The sequence below is a fragment of the Carex rostrata genome, chromosome 1, assembly GCF_964058835.1.
Source record: "Carex rostrata chromosome 1, lpCarRost1.2, whole genome shotgun sequence".
NCBI classification, from domain to species: domain Eukaryota; kingdom Viridiplantae; phylum Streptophyta; class Magnoliopsida; order Poales; family Cyperaceae; genus Carex; species Carex rostrata.
Genome location: NC_135918.1, coordinates 6,917,049 through 6,942,065, shown reverse-complemented (window position 1 = coordinate 6,942,065; position 25,017 = coordinate 6,917,049). Strand labels below are relative to the sequence as shown.

General features: G+C 34.5%; 3 protein-coding genes across 4 annotated transcripts; 2 read left to right on the top strand and 1 right to left on the bottom strand.

Annotated features, from left to right (window-relative positions):
* Positions 1–1,909: 1,909 nt before the first annotated feature.
* On the top strand, positions 1,910–9,295 carry BGAL9 (beta galactosidase 9). 2 transcript variants are annotated; one of them, XM_078303171.1, is made up of 19 exons: positions 1,910–2,275; positions 2,804–2,899; positions 3,035–3,147; positions 3,500–3,566; positions 3,704–3,796; positions 3,930–4,073; positions 4,161–4,249; positions 4,362–4,467; positions 4,564–4,651; positions 4,719–4,843; positions 5,413–5,610; positions 6,011–6,246; positions 6,317–6,432; positions 7,128–7,225; positions 7,315–7,425; positions 7,527–7,637; positions 7,724–7,932; positions 8,543–8,891; positions 8,975–9,295. In XM_078303171.1, exons 1-19 carry the CDS (start codon positions 2,063–2,065, stop codon positions 9,116–9,118), a joined length of 2,706 nt encoding a protein of 901 aa, XP_078159297.1. In that variant the 5' UTR covers positions 1,910–2,062; the 3' UTR covers positions 9,119–9,295. The 2 variants fall into 2 exon arrangements, with proteins under 2 accessions (XP_078159297.1, XP_078159302.1); XM_078303176.1 differs by having other exon boundaries at positions 1,948–2,275; positions 2,804–2,894.
* A 133-nt stretch (positions 9,296–9,428) lies between these two features.
* Positions 9,429–14,934, bottom strand: LOC144554809 (putative disease resistance protein RGA4). Its single transcript, XM_078303164.1, has 3 exons — positions 14,494–14,934; positions 10,601–13,860; positions 9,429–10,309 (listed from the first exon to the last, which is right to left on the bottom strand). Exons 1-3 carry the CDS (start codon positions 14,785–14,787, stop codon positions 10,255–10,257), a joined length of 3,609 nt encoding a protein of 1,202 aa, XP_078159290.1. The 5' UTR covers positions 14,788–14,934; the 3' UTR covers positions 9,429–10,254.
* A 697-nt stretch (positions 14,935–15,631) lies between these two features.
* LOC144553326 (protein SHOOT GRAVITROPISM 6-like) lies at positions 15,632–19,640 on the top strand. Its single transcript, XM_078301473.1, has 4 exons — positions 15,632–15,730; positions 15,828–15,933; positions 16,009–16,137; positions 19,623–19,640. Exons 1-4 carry the CDS (start codon positions 15,660–15,662, stop codon positions 19,638–19,640), a joined length of 324 nt encoding a protein of 107 aa, XP_078157599.1. The 5' UTR covers positions 15,632–15,659.
* Positions 19,641–25,017: the final 5,377 nt, after the last annotated feature.

Below are 25,017 nucleotides of genomic sequence, written 5' to 3'. Positions count from 1 at the left end.
TCCGCCAACGGATACAATTGAAAGATGACATTTCGAATTTAATCTCAGTCCTCTAATAAAGTAATATATATTCTTTTGATTAAATTCATTTTTTTATGTGTAGAAGTCTAAATTTAATTAGAAATGTACTCGCCACACGAACGACCACACATAATGCATACAATATCTGGTTAGAATTAAATTTGAAGCAATTTTGTTATCCGTTTCCTTATTTATCTTCTTCAGACCCCTACAATGAAATTATCCAATCTTTATAAACAATTCTTCCTATATTTTCAACAATAATTATGGACATTATCTGATCTTTTTGAATTTGCGGAGAAAATCAAGAATATAATATAAATCGTATAATGTTTTGTGTTAAATTTCTCAATTTTGTATCTGTGCCATCATTGAAAAGATCATCTCATGGCCATTAATTAAGAGAGCCGGGCCATATCTGATCTTTTCGACTTGTGTTGAAAATCAAGAATATAATCTAAATATTTGTCTTAAGTTTCCCATATCGTGCCTACTCTTCCTAAATGTAATTGATATACTTAAAAATTGATCTTTTGGACCAGCCTGTATAAATGTAATTGTAACATTTTATGAATAAGAAAGCTCTACTTTTCATATTTTGTTTGTTTATTTTTAAAAATATTGGACTACATCGAAGAGGATAACACTGGCAATGATACTTGAAGAACTTTTTTCATGTTATATTTGATCTTTTTATTGTAGATCAAATAATTTTCTCTTAGTATTTTTGGTGTAAATAATAAGGAAAATTGCATTCCTATGGTATCATCAATTGAATAAATAAGATTTTTTTTCCACCACCATATGTATTGAATAAAGAAATAAAACAATTATTAGTTCATATTCAACTTCGAATTTAGTATATATTTTTTATTTATTTTAATAATGAAGAAATAAAAAAATAAAAAAATTGTATGCATTGACATACAAGGAAGGTTGTTAATTTATAGGAGTCAGTTGTTGCTATCTATTTAGTGTTATTTATTATTTACCTCTTTGTTCAATCTTAATGTTAAATCTTATATTATGTTTCCGTTGCAACGTATGGGTATGATACTAGTATATATATATATATATATATATATATATATATCTATTTTTTTTTGCCTCCGTTACATCTATTTTTCAAATGTCAAAATAGAATTGTTAGATTTGATATATCATTTCTTTATGCATATATAAAAGATTATAACATTTTGACTTTTATTTGAAAGATATAAAAGCTTATAAAAATACATTGACATGGATAAATTATGTAGGTTGATTTCAACATATTGATTCACATAAATATACTAAACCAAAACGTGATAAATATATGTGCATATAGAGAAAATAATATAGATCGCATCTAACAATTTATTTTGACATATATGTTTTGAATATTTTTTGTTATTAGAAAATTAAAAAATAGAAACGTGATGAAAATACACAAAATAGAGACATTTTAATCTTCCTCATAGAAAAATAGTAAAAAATTCTTAAAAAATATAATATTTATTTTACAAGTATATTTTTATAGTAAGATCATATTTAATGATTTAGATTCAGGGTCTAAACTCTAAAATAAAAAAATATATCCATAACCTCACTTCAGATCAGTGTTATAAATAACAATATGCGGTTATCAGACAGACAAGGTACCGCCAAGCTATTAATCGGGAATAATCGAAAATAATCGACTATTATTGGAAAAATTCGTGACGAATTGATTATTGCCAACGACTAATCAGCCGATTAATCGGTCTAAATTTACGTTTTTTTACAACAATGCTTCATATGCATATTAGCACAAACAACCTCACTCCATGTAATAATTCCATTTAGGAGATATTAAACCATAGCCTCACCCCGGATAATAATTCAATTTTTGAGGGGCTTACATGATATATATATCACTTTCACTGTCCCACCAATAGTCGAAACTTACAAGTTTCCTCATCTCAAAAACAAAAAAAGACTCACAAAGTTTCCGTTTTTATATGGTCTTCTTCTTTGCTATCGTCTCCAAGTCCAACTGAGAGCTAGCGCAGATTCAAGAGAGATGCCAGAAAAGAGTATACGATCTCGTCCAAGGCTCTGTCTAACCACCGCCGCGGTCGTGTTGGCGACGCTGCATCTAGCGGTGGCGGTGGGAGTCTCGGCGACCTACTTCGAGCCGTTCAATGTGAGCTATGATCATCGAGCGCTTGTACTTGGTGGCGAGCGAAGAATGCTGATTTCAGCTGGAATTCACTACCCCCGTGCCACTCCTCAGGTATGGCATTCAAGTCTTTATCCAGCTTGAATTTATTATTATTATTATTATTATTATTATTATTATTATTATTATTATTATTATTATTATTATTATTATTATTATTATTATTATTATTATTATTATTATTATTATTATTATTATTATTATTATTATTATTATTATTATTATTATTATTATTACTGGTAAATGAATGGAGAACTTGTGATAATCTCGAAGTAATTTTGCTTCTTTTCTCATATTCCGTAAGTAGAAATCGTCGGTTATTAAATATTTCAGTCTTGCTGAACATTGAAGTTCTATATTTGGGACGAATTTGTAAATCTCTTGTAAATCTCATTTGGCACCAAATGTTTACTAGTAGTTCTAAGCCACCTTTTTCTTAGTACTTAATCATAACCATGTCCAATGAAGATGATCAAAATGATACTCAGTTCTCTACAGTGTTATAATCAAGCCGCCAAAACCTCAATCAATTTTTTAATTTGGTGGAATTTACTGATTTATTCTTTTTCTCTGTCTAAATAGATGTGGCCAAGCATAATTGCAAATAGGAAGGCAGCGGGTGTTGATCTGGTACAAACATACGTCTTTTGGAATGGGCATGAACCAGCAAGAGGTCAGGTTTGTATAATGGACTGCTGCGTCGTGTACCCATAACCATAAAATCTAGCATTGGTGTGGCAGTAGTACTGATCAGTAAATCCAACATGGCAAGAACCTAGTTTTCTAACTCTTCTTTTCCTTTTATTTGGACAGTATTATTTTGAAGGAAGGTTTGACCTTGTGAAGTTTACAAAGTTGGTTGCTGAACAAGGGCTGTATCTGCACCTTCGAATTGGACCATATGTTTGTGCAGAATGGAACTTTGGGTATGCCAATTTTCTCTTAAGATTTTTTTCATTTAATTCGAACTTCATGACTAAACATTATGTTGTGTGAGTTTACCTTTGTTTTGGCACTGAATGAAATTGGGATGACCTTAAAAAGTTATTTTTTTTTTTAATTAAGATTTGTTCTCACCATTTCCATTTTTTTTTAATTCTCTAGTCTCTACAATAAGATTCTGCTTCTCTTTTCCAATTTGTGTACTAGTTTATTGTATTTAGTGGTATGGGATTTGCTCTTTTTTTTGTCGAATTTTCTGCAATAAGATTGTGCTCCTTTTCCCTATATGTATGCTAGTTTATAATATCGAAGGTACTTGCCTTCAACTTTTTGCAGGGGGTTCCCAGTTTGGTTGAGAGATATTCCTGGCATTGAATTTCGTACTGATAATGAGCCATTCAAGGTGCATACCTAATCTCATGTAGGATTGGATTTGATTTTTGTAAAACAATGTTAGAGTATGCTATTGTTTTGGTCATTGTTTAAGTTGTAATTCTTGGTTATGATAATCTGCCTTTGCTATATACCTCAATTTCTTAGGAGGAAATGGAGAAGTTCGTGAAAAAAATAGTGGATATAATGTTAGAAGAGAGGCTTTTTTCATGGCAAGGTGGTCCCATTATATTAGCACAGGTAGAACATCGAATCTATTGTTCAACTATTTAGTATTTATGTATCTTAGCACCTGTTGAAATCTCTCTATCCTATATATTCATTATTAACTTTTTATTTATATCATCATTGATCGAAAAAGAGTATTTTGTAGATAGAAAATGAGTACGGAAATATTGAATCAAGCTATGGAGAAGGTGGCAAATCATATGTAAAATGGGCAGCTAGCATGGCACTTGGACTTGGTGCTGGTGTACCCTGGGTAATGTGTCAGCAGTCTGATGCACCAGAAGAAATTGTAAGTGCTCACACCTCGCTTATACTGTTTGTTTGTTCATTATTATTTTCTTCATTGTACCTATAATTTTTTTGTTTGGTTCTGCAGATTAACTCCTGTAATGGATTTTACTGTGATGGTTTCAAGCCAAATTCTTACGGGAAGCCAACTTTTTGGACTGAAGATTGGAATGGATGGTTGCTTATTTGATTGTTTTGCAATACATTTGTTTAAGTTGTTTCATTTTAGCTAGCCTGAATTGGTCTTTCGGTCAATAAAGAACAAACACTATAAATTCTTTTACTGTAGGTTTGCTTATTGGGGTGGGCGGGTGCCGCATAGACCCGTTAAAGACAATTCATTTGCTGTTGCTCGGTTTTTCCAACGGGGAGGTAGCTTCCATAATTACTATATGGTAATTTTTACTCTAATTATATAATATGGCCAGAGTCTCATATCTTTCTTCAGCTTTTCTTTCCTGTCTCTTCATGCTTTTAAAATCTTCTCCCAGTTCTTTGGTGGTACAAACTTCGGGAGGACATCTGGGGGCCCCAATTATATAACAAGTTATGACTATGATGCCCCTATTGATGAATATGGTATGTTACTTGACTCTGCATATCAAAACAAATTTGCTTGTCATATTGTTAATATGAGTAATAACAGGTGTAATAACTGAGCCTAAGTGGGGACACCTAAGGGACCTTCACACAGCTATTAGACTCTGCGAGCCTGCTCTTGTAACTGTTGATGGGTCACCACAGTATGTAAAACTGGGTCCAATGCAAGAGGTTCTTTTCTTTTATGATTGGTTATTGTTTATCACAAATCTTTGTTAATGTGTGCTGTTGTAATCAAAACTGAACATCAAATGACTAAGGGGATGCATAGTGCCACCTTAATGTTATGAAACCAGCAAATGGCAGCCAGCCCAAGCCTCACTGTATTCAATGCAACTGATTCTTGTTCTTCTTTTTAGCATTTTATGTTTACTCTTCTTAGTTTTATTTTTTTATTTATTCTTTTTGTAAAAGTGACATTTTTTGGATAATGTAACTGACGACCAAAGCTTGTTCTGATACCAGCAAATGCTAGCCAATAGAAGACCATACTGCTATTGAGTGTTCTTTTTTATTTATTGCTCTTTTTATATTTCTATGTTTATTAACTTATCATATTAATTGCTTTAAAAGAAGTAAACTGATTACCAATTTAAAAATGAGCTGTCATGAATGAGTCATATTTTGTCTTATACATTTTTAACTTTGCTAGAAAGCAAAAGCATACCAGCAATATTTGGCTTTCCTGCCAAAAATTATGTTTTGGGCTTTTTATTGTTATTTTCTTTTTCAATTTGCAGGCACACATATATGCCAGTGAGTATGTAAATCCAAACATAACTCTTCCAGAAGACGTCAGTATATGTTCACTATTTCTAGCCAATATTGATGAACAGAAAACAGTCTCAGTTCGAATATTCGGGAAAACATACAGTCTGCCCCCATGGTCAGTCAGCATATTGCCAGACTGTAAAACTGTCGCTTATAACACTGCTAAGGTGGTCATAGTTGTTTTATTTTTATCATTTTCCTTGTGAGAAATGAATTGTGCAAAACTGACATAGCATACCCTTTGTACCACTATTTCTTTTATTGTATCTATAACTTCTGTCTTCTGTTGAATCATGATATACCATTTTAGCTTGTACAGTGTAGTGTTGCTTATTTTAAAGATGCTCATCATGCTTTTTATTATTAAGAATTTCCCGTGAAGATAAATGATTGGTCTTTAATTGCTAGTTTGCTACTAATCAGTACAGGTAATGCCTCTAGTTTTAACCAGAAATTGGAAACTAATCCTCAATGAAGCCTTACTAGCCTGCACACTATCAGAATTAAATAATAAGAAAGGCCCAATAGCAATGATTTGAAAATTTGAAGTTATTTTCTTTTCTTTAGGTTGTTGCACAAACTTCAATAAAGTCTGTTGAGTCCGGGTCTCCGCCTGGTTATGCAAATGTGACAGAATTTAACTATTTGGCCCTAAAAGATGGAAATGATTACTTTTCTAATAATTGGGTGTCTTATGAAGAACCAATTGGTGCGTGGGGCGATGATAGCTTTACTGCTGAAGGCATACTGGAGCACTTGAATGTGACAAAGGATGCCTCTGACTACCTATGGTACATAACAAGGTAGATCCTAGGTACTGATGAACCAAATTTATGTTTAATCTGTTGCAACCTAACTTGAGGTCAAATTCAGGTTTAATATTTCTAACGAGGATGTTGAATATTGGAAGCAGAATGGCACTTCCCCCTCTCTTTCTATAGGCAAATGTAGGGATATAGTTCGCATTTTTGTGAATGGTCACTATGCTGGTAACTTCTTCTGCCTTGTGACCTTTGTATTATGTTTATCTTTAAATTTGATTATTGTGATTTTGCTTGCATTGTTACCTGTAAAAGTTGCTGTGCTAATACGGTAATACCTGTAAGAGATATTTAATCTCTTTCGACTGTACCAAAATTTTTGAGGTACAAATAACACTGTTCAGTAAAATTAAATTTGCAAAGTGTCCTCCTGTTATTTATAAATTACAACAGAGCTCCTGCCTTTTTTGTATTTGCTAAAAAAGAGCATACATGTTCAATAAGTTAAAAGACCACTCTGTATTATCCCCTAAAACTGTCTTATTCATTAACAAAGGTGCTAAGAATGTTATAGTGACACAATTGACCACAACTCTAGTGGGATGTATGAATTCCAGATTGTATTATCCATCATTGTATTGAAGCATTGCACTAACAGTCTAACAGTCATTAATCAAGGCTGACAAATGGTAGGAATTTAGTTGTATTTTACTAACACCTCAGGGGTCTTCTTGCAAATGCTGAAAAGGGACACTTGCTTTCAATTTATTGATAATGTGAGGACCATTTAATTCTCAAAAGCATGTTGAACCAAATAGAGTGCAGTAGTTCAATGCTAGCTTATCGAAATATTAGGATTACAATAATATAAAATTAATATATTTCCTTCTTGCATCTCTATTTCATGCTTTTAAAAACTAAAGGTAGTAAGGTGGGTGACTGGGTCCCAGTTCACCAGAATGTTACATTGGTTGAAGGATACAATGAAGTGGCCTTGTTGTCAGTAACTGTTGGATTGCAGGTACCAAAAATATTACAAAACTTTAATTGCCTTAAAAAAGACCAATTAGTTGAGGGGGATGTAATATGAGTGTTATATTTCTTGTGTAGAACTATGGTGCCTTCCTTGAGAAGGATGGAGCTGGTTTCAGAGGTCAAATAAAACTAACTGGGTTGAAAGATGGTGATCTCGACCTCTCTGAGCTACTTTGGACATATCAGGTAAAATCTCTGCAGCGGGCATTTTTTTATGCCTTTTTCTTTCCATTTGTTCATTTTTTGACAGAAATCCTTCTAATGGAAATAACTATTTACATATTTAGGTGGGACTGAAGGGAGAATACTTTGAAGTATACACTCTAGAAGGTGAGCAAAATGCTGACTGGAACGAAATAGATTTCAATAGTATCCCGTCCCCCTTTACATGGTACAAGGTAGGTTCACGATCCATCGAATACTGATAAATCTTATTGGGGGTTTTAGTTTACCAGACCGTTGCAATTTTATTATTTCTGTACAGACTTCATTTGATGCACCCGAAGGCACCGACCCTGTTGCACTTGACCTGGGAAGTATGGGGAAAGGACAGGCATGGGTCAATGGCCGTGCAATTGGCCGCTACTGGTCACTGGTCTCCCCAAAAGGCGGTTGCACCAACTATTGTGACTATCGAGGTGCTTATCATGAGGACAAGTGTTCAACAAACTGTGGACTGCCCACTCAAAGCTGGTACATATTCTTTTCAATGAAGGTTTTAATAATGGCTCAAATAGGTGTCTGCTAACTGTTCTTCTCAAAGAAGGTTTTAGTAATGCCTCTAATAGGTGTCTGCTAGTTGACTGCAAAAATAATTCACAAAGTTAAAATAGGTTTAGCAGGTCAGGAAGGTATATATCTGAATGGTATGCTATATATATCACTACGGGTTATAAGTTTTGCAATCTCCGTTTTCGAGGCTAAAAGGTGCCCCAAGATAAAGTTACTGTTAAGCTGTGCAACTAGAAAAATGAAGGTATAGCCTTGGAAACAGTCATTGGAATAAGGAATGTTAAACACAAAAAAAAAAAAAAAAAAAAAAACAAAGGATTACAAGCACTGTACACTGGGAAGATTGGCCATGCATTGTGTCATAAATCATTTTCCATAAATATTTATTATAAGTAGATGTTTTATTGTCTTGGATACATGGCTGCAGGATTCCAACATTTGAAAAAATTGGATGCTATACTAAATTTCTGTTGTTATGAGAAGTTAAGAACTCACAAATGACTATTCATAAGATTATATCAATTGACATTTACATTTGTGATACTATTACTCTAAATTTGCTTGATAATAGGTATCACATCCCAAGAGAATGGTTGAAATCAACTGACAACCTGCTTGTGCTATTCGAGGAAACCGGAGGGGATCCTACCAAGATTTCACTCGAATTACACTATACCAAAACTGTATGTTCTCAAGTATCAGAAAATGATTACCCACCTCTTTCGGCATGGTCTGATCGAAATATACTAAATGAAGAGGTTAGTGTAAGTAGCATCCCACCACAAGCATATTTGCACTGTGATGATGGACATGTAATATCAAGCATTACTTTTGCAAGCTATGGAACTCCTAGTGGCAGTTGCCAACAGTTCTCTCAAGGCAGATGTCATGCTGCAAATTCTGTGTCCTTGGTAACTGAGGTTAGTGCAAAGGCATTCGGTACAGACTTTTACATTTATATATAGAAGTTGGTATTGATTCATTTGCCTCCTCTTTTTGGCAGGCATGTGTGGGAAGAAACAACTGTACAGTTATTGTTTCAAACTCGATGTTTGGGGATCCATGCCGAGGGGTACTAAAGAACTTAGCAATTCAAGCAGAGTGCTTGCCGATGGTTGATGACAAGTTTTTAACTTGGCAAAAGTAGGTTAAATACATGCCAAAGGGATGATAAGAAATGTGCTAATTTTGGATTGCATTATTGTCTGTAAATATATAGTCCTAAATTTCTTGGATGAATCCAAGCTAAGTTCCTTGATTACACTATTTATGGAATTCATGTTTGCTCATTCAAGCACTTTGATCAAAGTTGATTTTCACCGTTACCATAGAGATGATAATTTCAGTGGCGTGTGATTGAGCAATTGAATTGTATATCCACTTTCTAATTGCAAGTTCACTTTTTTCCAACCGGTATTTCTACTATAAAACGGATAATATTTCCGTAGTACGATACAGTCAAGGCTTACTAAATTATTTTAAATATTTGAGTAAGCCGTTAAAATTTTCGAACGATCTGAAAAAACTAGAAAATCCATATCCGGAAACCAATACAATACTGTCATACTGAACTATAGCACTACAGACCATATTAATATATTGAGCAGATGCTGTTACCAAATGGAAGTCGTAATCATCATTCATCAGTGTCATTTGACTTACATATAACAGTCTTGCATATCAAGTATTAAACTATATTTCACTGGTATGCAACGGACCAGCCCCACCAGAGCTGGATTCTGATTCCATCCCTGTTCTTTCTATGATGCCCAATTCCTTGACCATTTCCATCATTCCGCGTAAGGCTGTAAATGAGTTGAGTTCGAGTGAGTTACCTCCAACTAACTCGTGCTTAGCTCATTTAGTAAATGAGTGAATCAATTCGAGTTGGGATATCAATAACAAGCTATAAAACCAACTCCAGTTGACTCACAACTCGTTTATAACTCGTTTGACCAGTCAATTTTCTTAGTTATAGTTATATAATAGTAAAAGTTTTTCTAAACACAAATAATTTAAATGATTTAATAAGAGTTTATCTAAACACAAATGATTCAAACATAAATAATAAGACAACTAACAAAATAAAAAATTCAAACACCAACTTAGGAGTCATTTAGAAGGGCGAGATTTATTGTGACGAATTTTGTATAACTTGAGTTGTTAATGAGCGAGTTAGAGTATGCTCAAACTCAGCTCATTTATTAAACGAGTCTGCTAACTCGAGTTGAAACTGACTCGAGTTGTAAATGAGGGAGTTAAAGCGAGCAGTTAGCGAGCAAGTTACGAGTTTGAGCGATTTTGTACAGCCCTAATGATATTTCCGCGTGATTCCATCCTGTATAGGAGAAAAAAGGCAAAAGGTTTCTACTGTTAGTACATTAAAATAGGAACTAAACCTAATTGCATTTTACAGAGCTATCTAGAACTGCAAGCAAACAAGCTTGAATCATGTAGGGCTGTCTTCACTCTTCACATCAAATAGACCACCATAGATGTATAGATTTTGGTTTCTACAGAAGGCTAATCTTCCACCAGCTGGAATATGTACAAGCAACAATGGTACCTCCAACTTGAACCATGTAAATCTAACTGAATAAGCAATCTATTAAGTAGGGAATAAGCATACCTTTCAATCACAACATTCCTGATGTGAGCAATCTTGCTATGCTCATTGTTCGAGCATTGTTTCAGCAATTCCTTGCTGCAATTGATGATTCTCAATGTCGTCAATGCAGTGAGTTGTTGCATGCATTGCGGCAATGATCTCAACTTCCAACAATCACGAATATACAGTTCCTTCAGTGAGGCGAGCTGTCCCATCCATTCTGGCAATGCAACAAAATTTGTGCAATTGAGAATTGAGAGTGATTTGAGCAACGTTAGGCCTTGCAAGCCCTTCGGCAATGTGATCAAATCTTTGCAATGCTCAATCACCAGACTCTCCAAAGTACTCAGCTTTCGGAAAATATTCCAGCCATCCAAATTGACCCTGCAACCTCTCACATACATTTTAGAAAATTGAGAATCTGGGAATACTGGGCTCATTGCATTAGATGAGAGTACTCGACTACTTTCAACTATAATCCACTCTCTACTTCTAGGAAAAGAGGGCTCAAAAAACAATTTAGGGCATCTGCTTATGCATGTTTTTCGAAGATTAGGGAATATGAGATGCTTCTCATCAGGACTCGATTGTAATACTGACCATCCTTCCAGGTTCACCATACCAGACAAACTCAGCTCTCGGAGCTTTTGAAAGCCCCCTCTCGAAAAATCCAAGTCCACTTTGCTTATGCTCGGTGCCGTATGTATCTCTAGGATTTCTAGATTTGGAAGTTGGCCAAGTAAAGGGAGTTCAACACAGTTAGGCAAATTGCATAATTTCACCTGCACAAGATTTGGAAGAGAAGATGGTAAATCAATCACCCATTTAGGGAAACATCTGCCCCTGTACCCTTCACATTGAATATATCTCAGATTTCCATGAGGTCGTAGCTTGTCCAAAACTGCCTCATCAATCACCACATTTTCTTCGTGTCTGACTGCACACTCGGACCATTGCAGTATCAAAAGACGTAGCTCTGCTTTATTGTATAACTTTGCTCTCTCTGCATCCTCTGGAGACTGAACATTCTCAAGACCTAGAATCTCTAGCTTCCTGTGTAGTTGGTTTAGAAGTTCAAGCTCGACAATGCTACTGCATGTGGTGCCATTTTCTCTGGCCTTTGTTCTCACAACATATATGGGAAGTGTTTGTAAGTGAACCAGGTGCTCAATACCCAAAGGAAAAGTTTCCCAAATTCCATCATGACCCTTAATTTGCTTGAGGTTGGTCATCTTACATACACCACTTGGCAGGCAAGATAGACTTCTGCAGTTTTCTATATTCAATATCTCAAGTTCAGTAAGGTTACCGACTGAATCCGGCAATTCCTTGAGGTTTTCACAGTCTGACAAATCTAGAAAGTTTAGTCTCATATGCAAACGAAAAGATGTTGGTAATGTGTCGAGTTGAGAACAACCAGATAAATCTAGGTAAATAAGCTCGTTCAAGTTGCCAGTTGATTCAGGCAATTTCTTAATCTGCGAACAGCCTGACAGATGCAGAACCTGGAGTTTACAAAGGTCTCCAAACGTTGAGGGTAGCTCTTGAAAACTTGTTGTATTGGATAGATTTAGCTTTTGCAAGAGTTGGAGTTTGTTGATGGATTCACACAATGAGCGTAGCTGAGAACAACCTTGTAGGTTCAGATAACAAAGCTTTCGAAGTTTGCACACTGAGACGGGCAACACCTCGAGCAAGGTCTCTGAAAGGATCAATATCTGTAGGTTTATCAAGTCACCAAAAGAAACTGGCAATGTTTTTATCGGTAATTTTGAAGCATTGAGGTAATTCAATTGCTTTAACTGGGTTATGGAAGCGGGCAACTCTTCAATGGAGGACCCACTCAGGTCCAAAACACGCAAACATTTGGAAAGAGTGAATATGTTTTTTGGAAGATGTTTCTTCGAGCGAACCTTAAGGTGAAGTGCCCTCACCTTGCTGGGTAATGCTTTGAAGCTCTTTGAGGAAGAGTCTCTGTCACAGTCGTAGAAACCGACAAATGCATATCGACAATGATGTCTTCCAAGATCAGCATTTGTCCTGTTTATGGTATTAAGAACAAGGATATCATCTCCGGCAACAGATCTTGCAAGGTCATACACTAAATCATGCATATGAAGTACCCTGGATTGCAATTGCGAGTACTGAAGGAAAGACATGCCTAGAAGCTCTATGATGGATGACTTTCCTTTCTTTTCCATTGCCAAGCTCCAAAGCATTGATTTGAAAAATCCAAGAGAGATCCAATGTTGAATTAGATCTTCCTCATAAATTGCACAGCCCTTGGGAAACATAGCACAATATGCAAAACATAGCTTCAGAGCAGAAGACATGTTATAATAGTTTAGCTTCAGGGATGATAGCACGTGATCATCCTCAAGCTCCCACATGTTGCTATCTTTCACAGCTAACCACGCATCAATAGCATCCTTGGTGCGCATCATGTACCCAATAGATTTTGCTGCTAATGGTACACCACCACACTTCTTGACTATCTCCTTTCCAATTTCTACAAACCTGGCCTCAGCATTCTCCACACCAGACCTGAATGCCTTCTGGGAAAACAAAACCCAGCAATCATCATCCGTCAGAAGCTTTAAACAATATGGCTTAGCAGCACAAATTTGGGTGGCAACCATTTTTTTGCGTGTTGTTACTATGATCTTGCTTCCCTGCTTCCCAGCCTGAAGCATCACCTTCAACTCCTCTAGTTTGGTCCCATCTTCCTCCCACAAGTCATCCAACACAACTAAAAACTTTTTGTATTTTAGTATTTGTTCAAGTTTTTGGCTTACATCCTGGAGATTGTCCATGTTTTGACAACTCTCTTTGGCCTCCTTTATAAGAGATTTGCCGATGCTACCCAAATTGAACTTTTGCGAGACATAAACCCAAGCCTGCAAATTGAAGGCTGCTTTCACCCTGTCATCATTATAAACTAATTTTGCAATGGTCGTCTTGCCTAGACCTCCCAAACCAACAATTGGAATAATAGAGATTTCTTCTTCATCTCCTGTTTCTAATACCAACCGAATCAATTCTTCCTTCTCTTCCTCTCTAGCAATAATTGTGGTCTCGTAGTTCTTATCAAGTTCTGAAAATGTTTCTCTCCTGCCGAGCTCCAATTGCTCATCCAAGCTGGGGCCCACACTGAAATGGAACTTACTTCTCTGTGCTGCTATCTTGTCTACTCTCTTCTTTATTTCCTTCATTTTACGGCTAACCACAAAGCGAGAGAGTGCGGGATTGGATGAGGAGGACGGGGAGAATAACAAAAGAACCTTGCAATCCACAAGAAAGAATTGTAATTAAATCAATAATCACGTATTTACAATTCCACTTAGGTTGTAAACTTTCCTTTCATTAATACATATTGTTAGTTGGCATTTCACCCCCTGACCTTAAAAAAAAATAACTTCCCTAATCAGTAACATGCAAAACAGAATGCTTTAACCAGTTACCACTACATTCATTAAACCACTCATCTTATGGAAATCTATGAAATTCACACATAAAATGGCTGTATAAGCAAAACAATTATTATTGACAATCATTTTAGACTTTTGGTAGCTTAATTGTAGAGATCCTTCTTATAACAAATAACGGATAAGGATATGGTAAGACCACTATCCGATCCGTATCCAACCGTTTACACAATTACACCCCTATGTTGTGGTTATTTTCCAAAGATAGAATTGTTAATCTGAAAACTTGTCAGATTAGAGTTTTCCACGTGTAAGGTTGTGATTGGCGTCTAATTCTTGACAAATCAAGTCTCTTTGAGTTTGAAATCAATGTACTGACTACTGAACAAACTATTACAAAATCACATCAAACTCTGAACGATCAATTTAATAAAACTCTGTTGGCTAAAAAGAGAAATGAATACAGGATAAACTATAAAAGCAACAAACCTTATTCAGCATGTCGTCGCAAACTACTTCTTTTTGCACCGGAACTCTGATCTCAAAATCAGTCAGCAAGTCATCAATTTCATAGGAAACAAGTTTTAGCTGCTTGAGCCAGAGGTGCACAGCTCGGTCTTTCAAGGATTGCTTCTCGGCCTCACAGAGCACCGCGTCAATAGTGAGCAGAGTGCTGATCATCTCATCCAAATCGCTCTTAAAATTCCAGAGCAGCGCAAGCTGCTCCCAAACAGGTGATGCTAGCTTCCCCACTACCTCCTTCAGGAGGATTGACGCGAGCATGTTAGGAGAGACTGGAGAGTGTCCGAGTGTCGGACACGGGTGGGAAGATGCGGTCGGATTTGGGGCTTGGCTCGGAGTGTTTGCGATGGTTCTCTGTGTGCGCGCGCGCGTGTAGGAGGGAGGGACTGGTTTACGGCATGTGTTGACCAATCCATTGACATGGTTAGAAAGTAGAGTAACTACTAACTAGAGTTGGAGAAGTAGCGCGTGCTTTCCTTCCGAATTTTTTATTAATAGAAAATAAATTAATAAAATATCGAGATTGGAGATCGATTTTGATTTTTGCCGAATTTTTTATTAATAGAAATAAAATAAATTAAATATTTAAAAACAACACTACTTTTGGTTATTTGTCAAAACTAGGCAGATCGGGTTTTCTAAACCCGTCCCACCGGACGGGTCCAATTAACCCGTCCCGGTTAATTGTAGTTAATCCTTAATCACCATGACGGAAAAAAAAAAAAAAAAAACAAAATACCTGGCCGGGTCCTGTTAACCCGTCCTGTTCCGTAAAAAAAAAAAAAAAAAAAATACCTGGCCGGATCCTGTTAACCCGTCCCACGTCGAAAAAAAAAAAAAAAAAAAAAAGCTAGCCGGGTCCTCTTAATCCGTCCCACGCCGAAAAAAAATAAAAGGAGACACAAAACACCTTGAGGCCCATTGAAAAGTTTGAGCGGTCATCTTTACTATTGATAGATGCTGCTGGGAGAAGAGTAAAATAAGTGCCTGATTGTAAAATACATAGATGTTAAAGAACAAAAAGGGAGCCTGAGACTCTATGAGTGCAGTACGAGTTTCAACCAAACTTTATTTGTGTATAATTTTTGTTATATGGTCAGGTGCGGATATCTTCCGTTGAAGCCTTGGGAGAAATGGTTGGTCTGATTACAAGATCTCAGCTAAAGGCGGCATTGCCAAGGCTCATCCCTACAATATTGGACTTGTATATTTATACTCTTAAACATTTTTTTTATACTTCTTTGAAAAGGAATACTTCAAGCAAATTGTTGTTTAATATTTTAACTCCTTTGACCAACAAGGTGTAAGAAAGATCAAGAAATTGCATATGTTGCCACAAGCAGCCTTCATCATGTTCTCACTGCTGCTTTGTTGACAGAATCAGGTCCTCCTCTCCTTGATTTTGAGGTGAGATCAACTATTTATTAAAATTTGAATTGAGCTGTTTTTGGCTCTTAATTTTGTTTCATTTAATATTTCCAGGAACTAGAGGTAGTTTTGGTTACTCTTCTCCCAGCAGCATCTATCAATAGTAAAGACGACCGCTCAAACTTTTCAATGGGCCTCAAGGTGCTTTGTGTCTCCTTTTACTTTTTTTTCGGCGTGGAACGGGTTAAGAGGATCCGGCCAGCTTTTGTTTTTGTTTTTTTTTTTTTTTTGGCGTGGGACGGGTTAACAGGACCCGGCCAGGTATTTTTTTTTTTTTTCCGTCATGGTGATTAAGGATTAACTACAATTAATCGGGACGGGTTAATTGGACCCGTCCGGTGGGACGGGTTTAGAAAACCCGATCTACCTAGTTTTGACAAATAACCAAAAGTAGTGTTGTTTTTAAATATTTTATTTATTTTATTTCTATTAATAAAAAATTCGGTTGATTTTTGTCGAGAACTAAGAAGTACGGGCTACGTTAACCCGTCCAGCAGACGGGTCTAATTAACCCGTCCGGGTTACATCCCTAATTAATCAATTCCTAATCTTAGCGGTTAAAAAAACAAAAAACTCAAAACCCGGACAGGTTTACCCTTCCCGTTCAGACTAGGAAAAAAAAAAAAACCCAAAACCCGGACGGGTTCACCCTTCCCGTCCAGTCCAAAAAAAAAAAAAAAAAAAAAAAAAGCAAGCCCGGACGGGGAAGTAAGACCCGTCCGAGAAACTTCACATTTCAAACATCATGCTTATATATTTTTTGTTTTTTCTATTATATTATTATATTATATTATGTTATGTTACTTTTTGTTTTATATCGAATATAATAATATAATATAAAAACAAAAAATAATATAATATAATAACATAAAATAATATAATATATATAAGTAGGGCTGTTAAAAAAATTCGTAGTTCGTGATTCGATTCGGGTTTGATTCTAGTTTAATTCGATTCAAAATGGGTTCGAATTGAAACGAATCAAACTAGGTTCGGTTTCAAAATTAATTCAAACCAAACTCAAACATAGCTTGGTTCGATCGAAATGGGTTCAAACCTAGCCTGGTCTAATTAACCCGTCCGAGTTACATCCCTAATTAACCAATCTCTAATCTTAGCGGTTAAAAAAAAAAAACCCAAAACCTAGACGGGTTCACCCTTCCGGTCCAGACCAGGAAAAAACAAAGTTCGTGAACCCATTTCGATCGAACCAGGCTAGGTTTGAGTTTGGTTTGAATTAATTTCGAAATCGAACCTGGTTTGATTTGTTTCAATTCGAACCCATTTTGAATCGAATTAAACTAGAATCAAACCCGAATCGAATCACGAACTACGAATTTTTTTGCCAGCCCTACTTATATATATTATATTATTTTATGTTATTATATTATATTATTTTTTGTTTTTTATATTATATTATTATATTCGATATAAAACAAAAAGTAATATAATATAATATAAAAAAATAATATAATATATATAAAATCATAATATAATATAATATAATATAATATAATATAATATAATATAATAATATAATAGAAAAAACAAAAAATATATAAGCATGATGTTTGAAATGTGAAGTTTCTCGGACGGGTCTTACTTCCCCGTCCGGGCTTGCTTTTTTTTTTTTTTTTTTTTGGACTGGACGGGAAGGGTGAACCCGTCCGGGTTTTGGGTTTTTTTTTTTTTTCCTTGGTCTGGACGGGAAGGGTAAACCCGTCCGGGTTTTGAGTTTTTTGTTTTTTTAACCGCTAAGATTAGGAATTGGTTAATTAGGGATGTAACCCGGACGGGTTAATTAGACCCGTCTGCTGGACGGGTTAACGTAGCCCGTACTTCTTAGTTCTCGACAAAAATCAAAACCGATCTCCAATCTCGATATTTTATTAATTTATTTTCTATTAATAAAAAATTCGGTGCTTTCCTCCCGATTTTTTTATTAATAGAAAATAAAAATAAAAAAATATTGCAGAAGGGCTATGTTATATAGCTAGGGGTTCGGGTACGGTGTCGGATACGATATGAATACACGATACAGTTATTTTCAAAAATAAAAAATACAATACATCTATATCTCTCCTCCTTATTAAGAAGCTTAATGTGATCCTGCAAGGATTCTGATTTACTGTTTTTTTTTTTTTCTAAATGATGCTCAGCCGTTGAATTTCCATGAAATTTTCAAATTATGAGCTTCAACACTTAAGTATGCATTGGTCGCGCCGCATATGATCCCAGTGCCCGTAGACCGCGTGCCGCACCCGTGGACCGCGCCTCTGAACCACGCACGGCACCTGCGGACCGAGCCTGTGCACCGCGCACTCTTTTTTTCTGCTGAAGGCGAGATTTGAATCCAGTTGGGTTCACATGTGTTATATTGTAGATAAATATAGTATTTAACTATTTTTCTTTACAAATTTGATTACTAGTATATATATATTATTTTTAATTATAGTGAAACTGTGTTTATTACTTCCGTTATTACAAAAAAAATTATAATAACATTACAAGGTATACAAATTTAGGATACAAGATTTATTTTCTATTTTTTATAAAGTTCTCATATTAAACCGTGATCATTACTTGAGTTTAGGGCTGGCAACAAGCCAGCTCGGTCTGAGTAAGATCAAGCTTATGACTTGTTCATTTTAACAACGAGCGAATTATGAACGAGCTAACATTCGGATCCGAGCTGAAAAAGTGGTTCGTGACTCGCTTGTTTTGACAACGAGCGAGCTGAACCAGCTCGTGGGCCAAAAGCCCAAGAGAATACTTGCGCTACAATACATATACGAGAGTTATATACGAAGTACTGGAGTAACATAGCAGAAGAGTGCCGATTCCAATAAATTTTGATTTCTATGTAAATCAATACGGATACGAGAGTTATATATGAAGTATTGGAGTGTCGGAAATTTTGATTTCTATGTAAACCGAATTGATTGTGTTCAGAGGATGGAACAATTCATCTCGTCCTGAACGGAATAATTCAAAAACTTAATTCCGCAAACTTATTAATTAAGCAAAAAAAAAAAAACAAATTAACCTGAACGGTAAAATTTATCTCGTCCTGCTAATACCTTCCTCTCTGTCTTTGCTTCAACGATTAAAGGACGGCACATTTGAAAAAATTATCTGCTACATATAATACTACTTTCGTTTTGTCCGTAATTATACACTTGTTTCCATGCTTCCTTTTTGTCTTTTTGAACTTTGGGTTTTGTGGGTTTATGGTCTGAACTTTGGATTTGGGAGAATTAAGAGCTTTCAAGTTTGTATATCTTCTAAGATTTCAGGCACAGTCTAAGAGTGTGTTTTCTTTTAGAGGTTTCAATTGAGTTCTCTTGATTAGTGGTGTTGTGGTATGAGGTATCCAAAGAAATTGGGGTTTTAGAACTCAATACTTAAAAGTCAGGTTTTAGTCTAATTGTTTTTCAATAACTATGGAAGTGAATTGAGACTGAAATATGAGGAGGAATCCAATTACATCATTTTATGGTGACATATCTTGACACTAAAATAAGTCATATTGCGATTTTAAAATTCAAACAGACGATCCGAACCGTTCAACATGATCTCCATATTAAAATGTGCTTGAAGACCAAATTTAACATTTTTTGAATTTTTTTCAATATTTATTAAGATGTGTACAAAGTTGTTATTTTCAGGCAATTTTGGATCATTGAAAAACAACAATTTTAAAAAATTATAAATAAATAGTAATAAATTTCCAAAAAAATGTAAATTTTGGTCTCAAAGTACATTTTAATACGGACATCATGTTGAATGGTTCGGATAGACTATTTGAATTTTGAATTCGCAAAAATGACTTATAAAAATATGGTGTCAAAATGTGTCAAAATAAAACGGTGTAATTGGATCCCTCATCCTGAAATATTACATATGCAGTAATGTAATTTCCAAATAGGAGTTCAAAAAAATTTGTTGATCGGATTTTGAATTGCTGGTTGGGAATAAAAATAAAAAAATTCTAAAAATGTGATAAAATTGAAAAAATATTTTAAAGCGAACGAAAATTTATGTTCTTCAAATTATCTGTTTTATTTTGTACTTCACCGAATCAAATTCAAGTAACTCATATGTCACTATGCTACATACAATTAATCTCAGAGAGATTCAATATAGCAGCCAACGCATATAAAATTAGCTAAGAAAAATAAAGTACTACAAATAACAATTTAACAAGTCAATTTGCATATTGCCTGAATTACACTAATTCCATACATTGAATATCTCTTCAACTTGGCTCATCTTAAAGGAAAGAAATAATAGTAATAATAGCTAATTGTAATTAGGTAATAGTTGTTATTTTATATTCTAGATTTCCTTTTATCTATAAATTTGTACATAATGGTTTATTGGAATATACAGAAATTTCAACTTTCAATAACTTTCATGGTATCAGAGCTCGGACCAAACCCTAGCCGCCGCTGTCTTGTAGCGTCGCACTGTTCTGCACTGTAGCATCGCCCTGTAGCGTACTATTATGTACTGAAAATATGTCCTTATCATCCGTCTTATATGTCCCTTCCTTTTCTGAAAATCTTTTGTCTGTAAGCAAAATAACAGAACAGCTATATTGCTCAGTTACCTTCACTCCAACTAAATGCACCTTTCAGGAACTAAGGACGAACAGGTTGATTGGTACTGCATACAAGGACAATGATTTGTATTGCATATGTTAAAATGTGCTTGCAGATCAAATTTTACATTTTTCTGAATTTTTTTACTATTTATTAAGATGGGTACAAAAATTCAACTGTCTGAATATAGCGATTTTGTTAAATACTTAATAAATAGTAAAAAAATTCCAAAAAATATAAAATTTGATCTGCAAGCACATTTTAACATATCCATCAAGTTGAACGGTTTGGATTGACCGTTTGGACTTTAAAAACTTTAAAAATGCACGATGTTATCCGATGTCACCAAAAAAGAGTGTCATTTGATCCCTCCTCATTTATAATTTACTCGAGAGATCAGGAAACGAATATATTACAAAGATGACACCGTCCTACTTTGTATATTATTCATAATATCATGAGGCAAGAAATGAACACAAGTAATGTTATTCATAACATTACTATAGGATCGTGTTTTGTAAACTGGTTACATTACATCTATGTTAATTGGGTGACTAAAATGTGTAGCTAGAACAAATAAAATGATTTATACCATTACTAATTTAACATAGATCCTCGATAAAGGTCACACTAACTAAACAAAAAACAAGAAAGTTATTTTATATTTGTATGGCGTGTGATATTTCATATGATATGAAATAAAATACATTGTTGTAATAGCTTAGTGTAAATTATATTAGATATGTCAAGAATATTATTTGGTAAAATATAATATATATATATATATAGGGTCAGTCTAAATTGCTGCTGGCAGCATTTCAGCAGAGGTGCTGCCGGGGCTATATTTAGCCGTGTGATATCTAAAAAACAAATCCAAACCGTTAGATATTTAATCTATATTATAATCTACTTGGAGACCAAATTTTACATTTTTTGGAATTTTTTTACTATATATTAAGCTAGTTTGAAAACCTCTGATTTCAGTAAATTTCTGCAGCATTGAAATCAGCAGTTTTCAAACCAGCTTAATATATAGTAAAAAAATTCCAAAAAATGTAAAATTTGGTATCCAAGTAGATTATAATATAGATTAAACATCTAACGGTTTGGATTTGTTGTTTGGACATCACAAAATAAAAAAAACAGTGGCAGCACTGCCGGCAGAAATGCTGCCGGCAGCAAATTAGCCACAGCCATATATATATATATATATATATATATATTACATAGCATAATATTGTGTCACATAAATATAATAATGTACATTACATTATTATTATAACCTGAACATTAATTAATTTAGAATTAAATATGCAATTGAGAGGCACACCATGAGGCATGATTAGCCATGGTGTGATTGGTCACACAAAGATGACATATGATTGCATGTGACAAAAGAAGTGGCAATTTGGTCTTATTCACTCCAAAGTTGTAATAACTTTTCTCTATATAAAGAGCACTTCACATGTGACTCTCATCTATCTTTCTCTCTCCTCACTTTGTGGTGGCTACACAAAAGAGCAAAGAGCTCTCCCTCCTCTTTTGCATTAATTCTAGATCTATTAATTAGGTTAGCTATTTAATTAGAGAAAATATTTCTGTCCACTGGATTTTGTCCACCATCTGTCCACAAACTTTATCCACTTGCCTTTAACAGCGATGGTCCCCACCTTCAACGGATATTCAAATCCTTCGCCTATTTAAACCTTCTCGATCAGATCACGGGTTACCTTTTTTTTTAATCTCATTCGTTCTCTCTCTCTCTCTCTCTCCCTCTCTCGCCATTTTTGTTTCGTTCGTTCGTTCTCTCTCTCTCTCGTTCTAAATGAAATTCGTTCGTTCTCTCTTCCCGATCAGACCACTGGATTTCTTTCATTTGTTCTCTCTCTCTCTCGCCATTTTTGTTTCGTTCACGTGTTCAGTCGCAGGAACCGAGGAGCTTTTAAAGGTCAGTGCTTTCTACTCCAATTTCTCTCTTCATCAGATCCATCTCCTCTCCTCATCTGACCCTTGTTCTTTTTTAATGTTTTCATTTCTTCGAAGATTTACTCAGATCTAGAACTTTTTTTTGCTCAATCACAAGATCTAATCCATTTTTATAATATTGAATCTAGTAAGTTATTTCTGTTGAATTTGTTGTTTTTCATTGTATGCAGTAACAGATCTAGCATTTTAAATGAAATCTGGAGGAAAGAGATAATAGAGAGGCAATATGGAGTATTGATCTGTTAATGTTATAGTATTGCCCCGTTAATTTTATAGTATTCATCTTGTCATTTTACAGTATTCATCATGTGTAAATCTGGAAGAAAGAGATGATAGATAAGCGATATAGAGTATTGATATGTTGATTTTACAGTATTGTCTCGTTAATTTTACAGTATTCATCTTGTCATTTTACAGTATTCATCTTGTGGAAATCTAGAAGAAAGAGATGATAGATAGGCGATATGGAGTATTGATCTATTAATGTTATAGTATTGCCATGTTAATTTTACAGTATTCATCTTGTCATTTTACAGTATTCATCTTGTGAAAATCTGGAGGAAAGAGATGATAGAGAGGCGATATGGAGTATTGATCTGTTAATTTTACAGTTTTTCTCCTGTTAATTTTATAGTATTCATCTTGTAATTTTACAGTATTCATCTTGTAGAAATCTGGAGGAAAGAGATGATAGAGAGGTGATATAGAGTATTGATCTGTTAATTTTACAGTATTCATCTTGTAATTTTACAATATACAAGATTCGATTGAAAATTCTACTGTATACAAGATTCAATTTTACAGTATACAAGATTCAATTGAAAATTCTACTGTATACAATATTCAATTTTACAGTTCTGCAGATTCAATTTTACAGTATACAAGATTCAATTGTAAATTTTACTATGTAGATGATTCAATTTTACAGTATACAAGATTCAATTTTACAGTATGTAAGATTCAATTGAAAATTTTACTGTATACAAGATTCAATTTTACAGTATACAAGATTCAATTTTACAGTATATACAAGATTCAACCCAGTGCGGAAGCTAATAATTAACTCTAACTGCCAATAGCCGCTAATAACTGCTAATAACTAACTCTAACTATCAATAACTTGAAAGTACATTTATTTTGTCCTGTTGTGCAAGTTGCAATCTTTTTCTAATTATCATGGGACCACTTCAAATAGTTGCTGGATGTTTTGTGATTAACTGATATATTTTATGTGATATATTGTATAATTATACAGCATGTAGAAGTAATTTTACAGTATTCGCGCAAGTCAAAGCTGTGGATAAATGGTGAACAAAAGGCTGTGGACAATTAGACGCTTCCATTTAATTAAGAAATTAATTTTGGAGGCTAACAAGGGGTTACTAACTTTATACTAAGCATAGATTAGTGGATCTCTGGCAAAATCTAGAACTAATCCTTGTTTAATTCAAGGTGAACACTTAGAGGCAAATGTGTGAAGGTTTCCAAGAGATCTAGAGAAAACCCGACTTTCTCTAACCGTTAAATTAACATTTAACATGAGGTATGAGATCTAAATCTTGAATCTTGATTTAGATATATTTGCATAAATGTAGATTATTATTTTTAGTCTTGTATGAATAAATGTTTGAGTACAGTTAGCATAAAAGAGACGTTCCGTTTCAGACGATTAAAAGGGATGAAAATTTTATTTTTTACCCATCTCACCGTCATGAAATCCCTACACTAAGGAGGTTCATTATCAATTAGGGCATCCATCTCTCCAGGTTTTGAAGAAGATACGTCCTGAATTTTAGTCTATCTCATAATTAGTTTGTGATAGTTTGTGAGTCCTGTACCTAGGGAAAGCATGTCCGTGCTTCCCACCTACCTAGAGTCATTAGTCGGTCTGACAGTATTTTTGCATTAGTGCATTTTGATGTATGGAGCCCTTGTCCGGTTAAATCTATATCAGATTCTCGATATTTTGTTACTTTTGTGGATAATTTCTCTCGTGCTATTTCGTTTCGAATTAGAGAATCAATCAATAAATTTTCAAATTTGTTTTCATATAAAATATTCAATGAAAGCATTAGTTTAAATAACATAAAAACTTAGTTTCTGTCAAATTACAACTCCTTTGTAAATTCGTTTGCACTAAAGAAATGGTACTATCATTTTTACTATTTATAAATTCATGATCTAATATGTAATCATTTTTGTGATTTTAAATTTTTTAACCATACATCTTAAAATGGTAAATATGTACTGAAAAGAGAAGAAAAAAAATAAGGAAAACGAACTTCATTTCCTCTCCCATCCTCTCCACCATTCACCTCAGGAGCACACCATTAGGACCTACATAAATTCAGATTTAACACAATGGCCAAAACTTGCAAATATTGATCTGGTCCAATATAATAAATCTAGCTAACAAAAGATATTCAACTAATATAAACTAATATAACTAATACTAAATTTTAAACCACCAAAA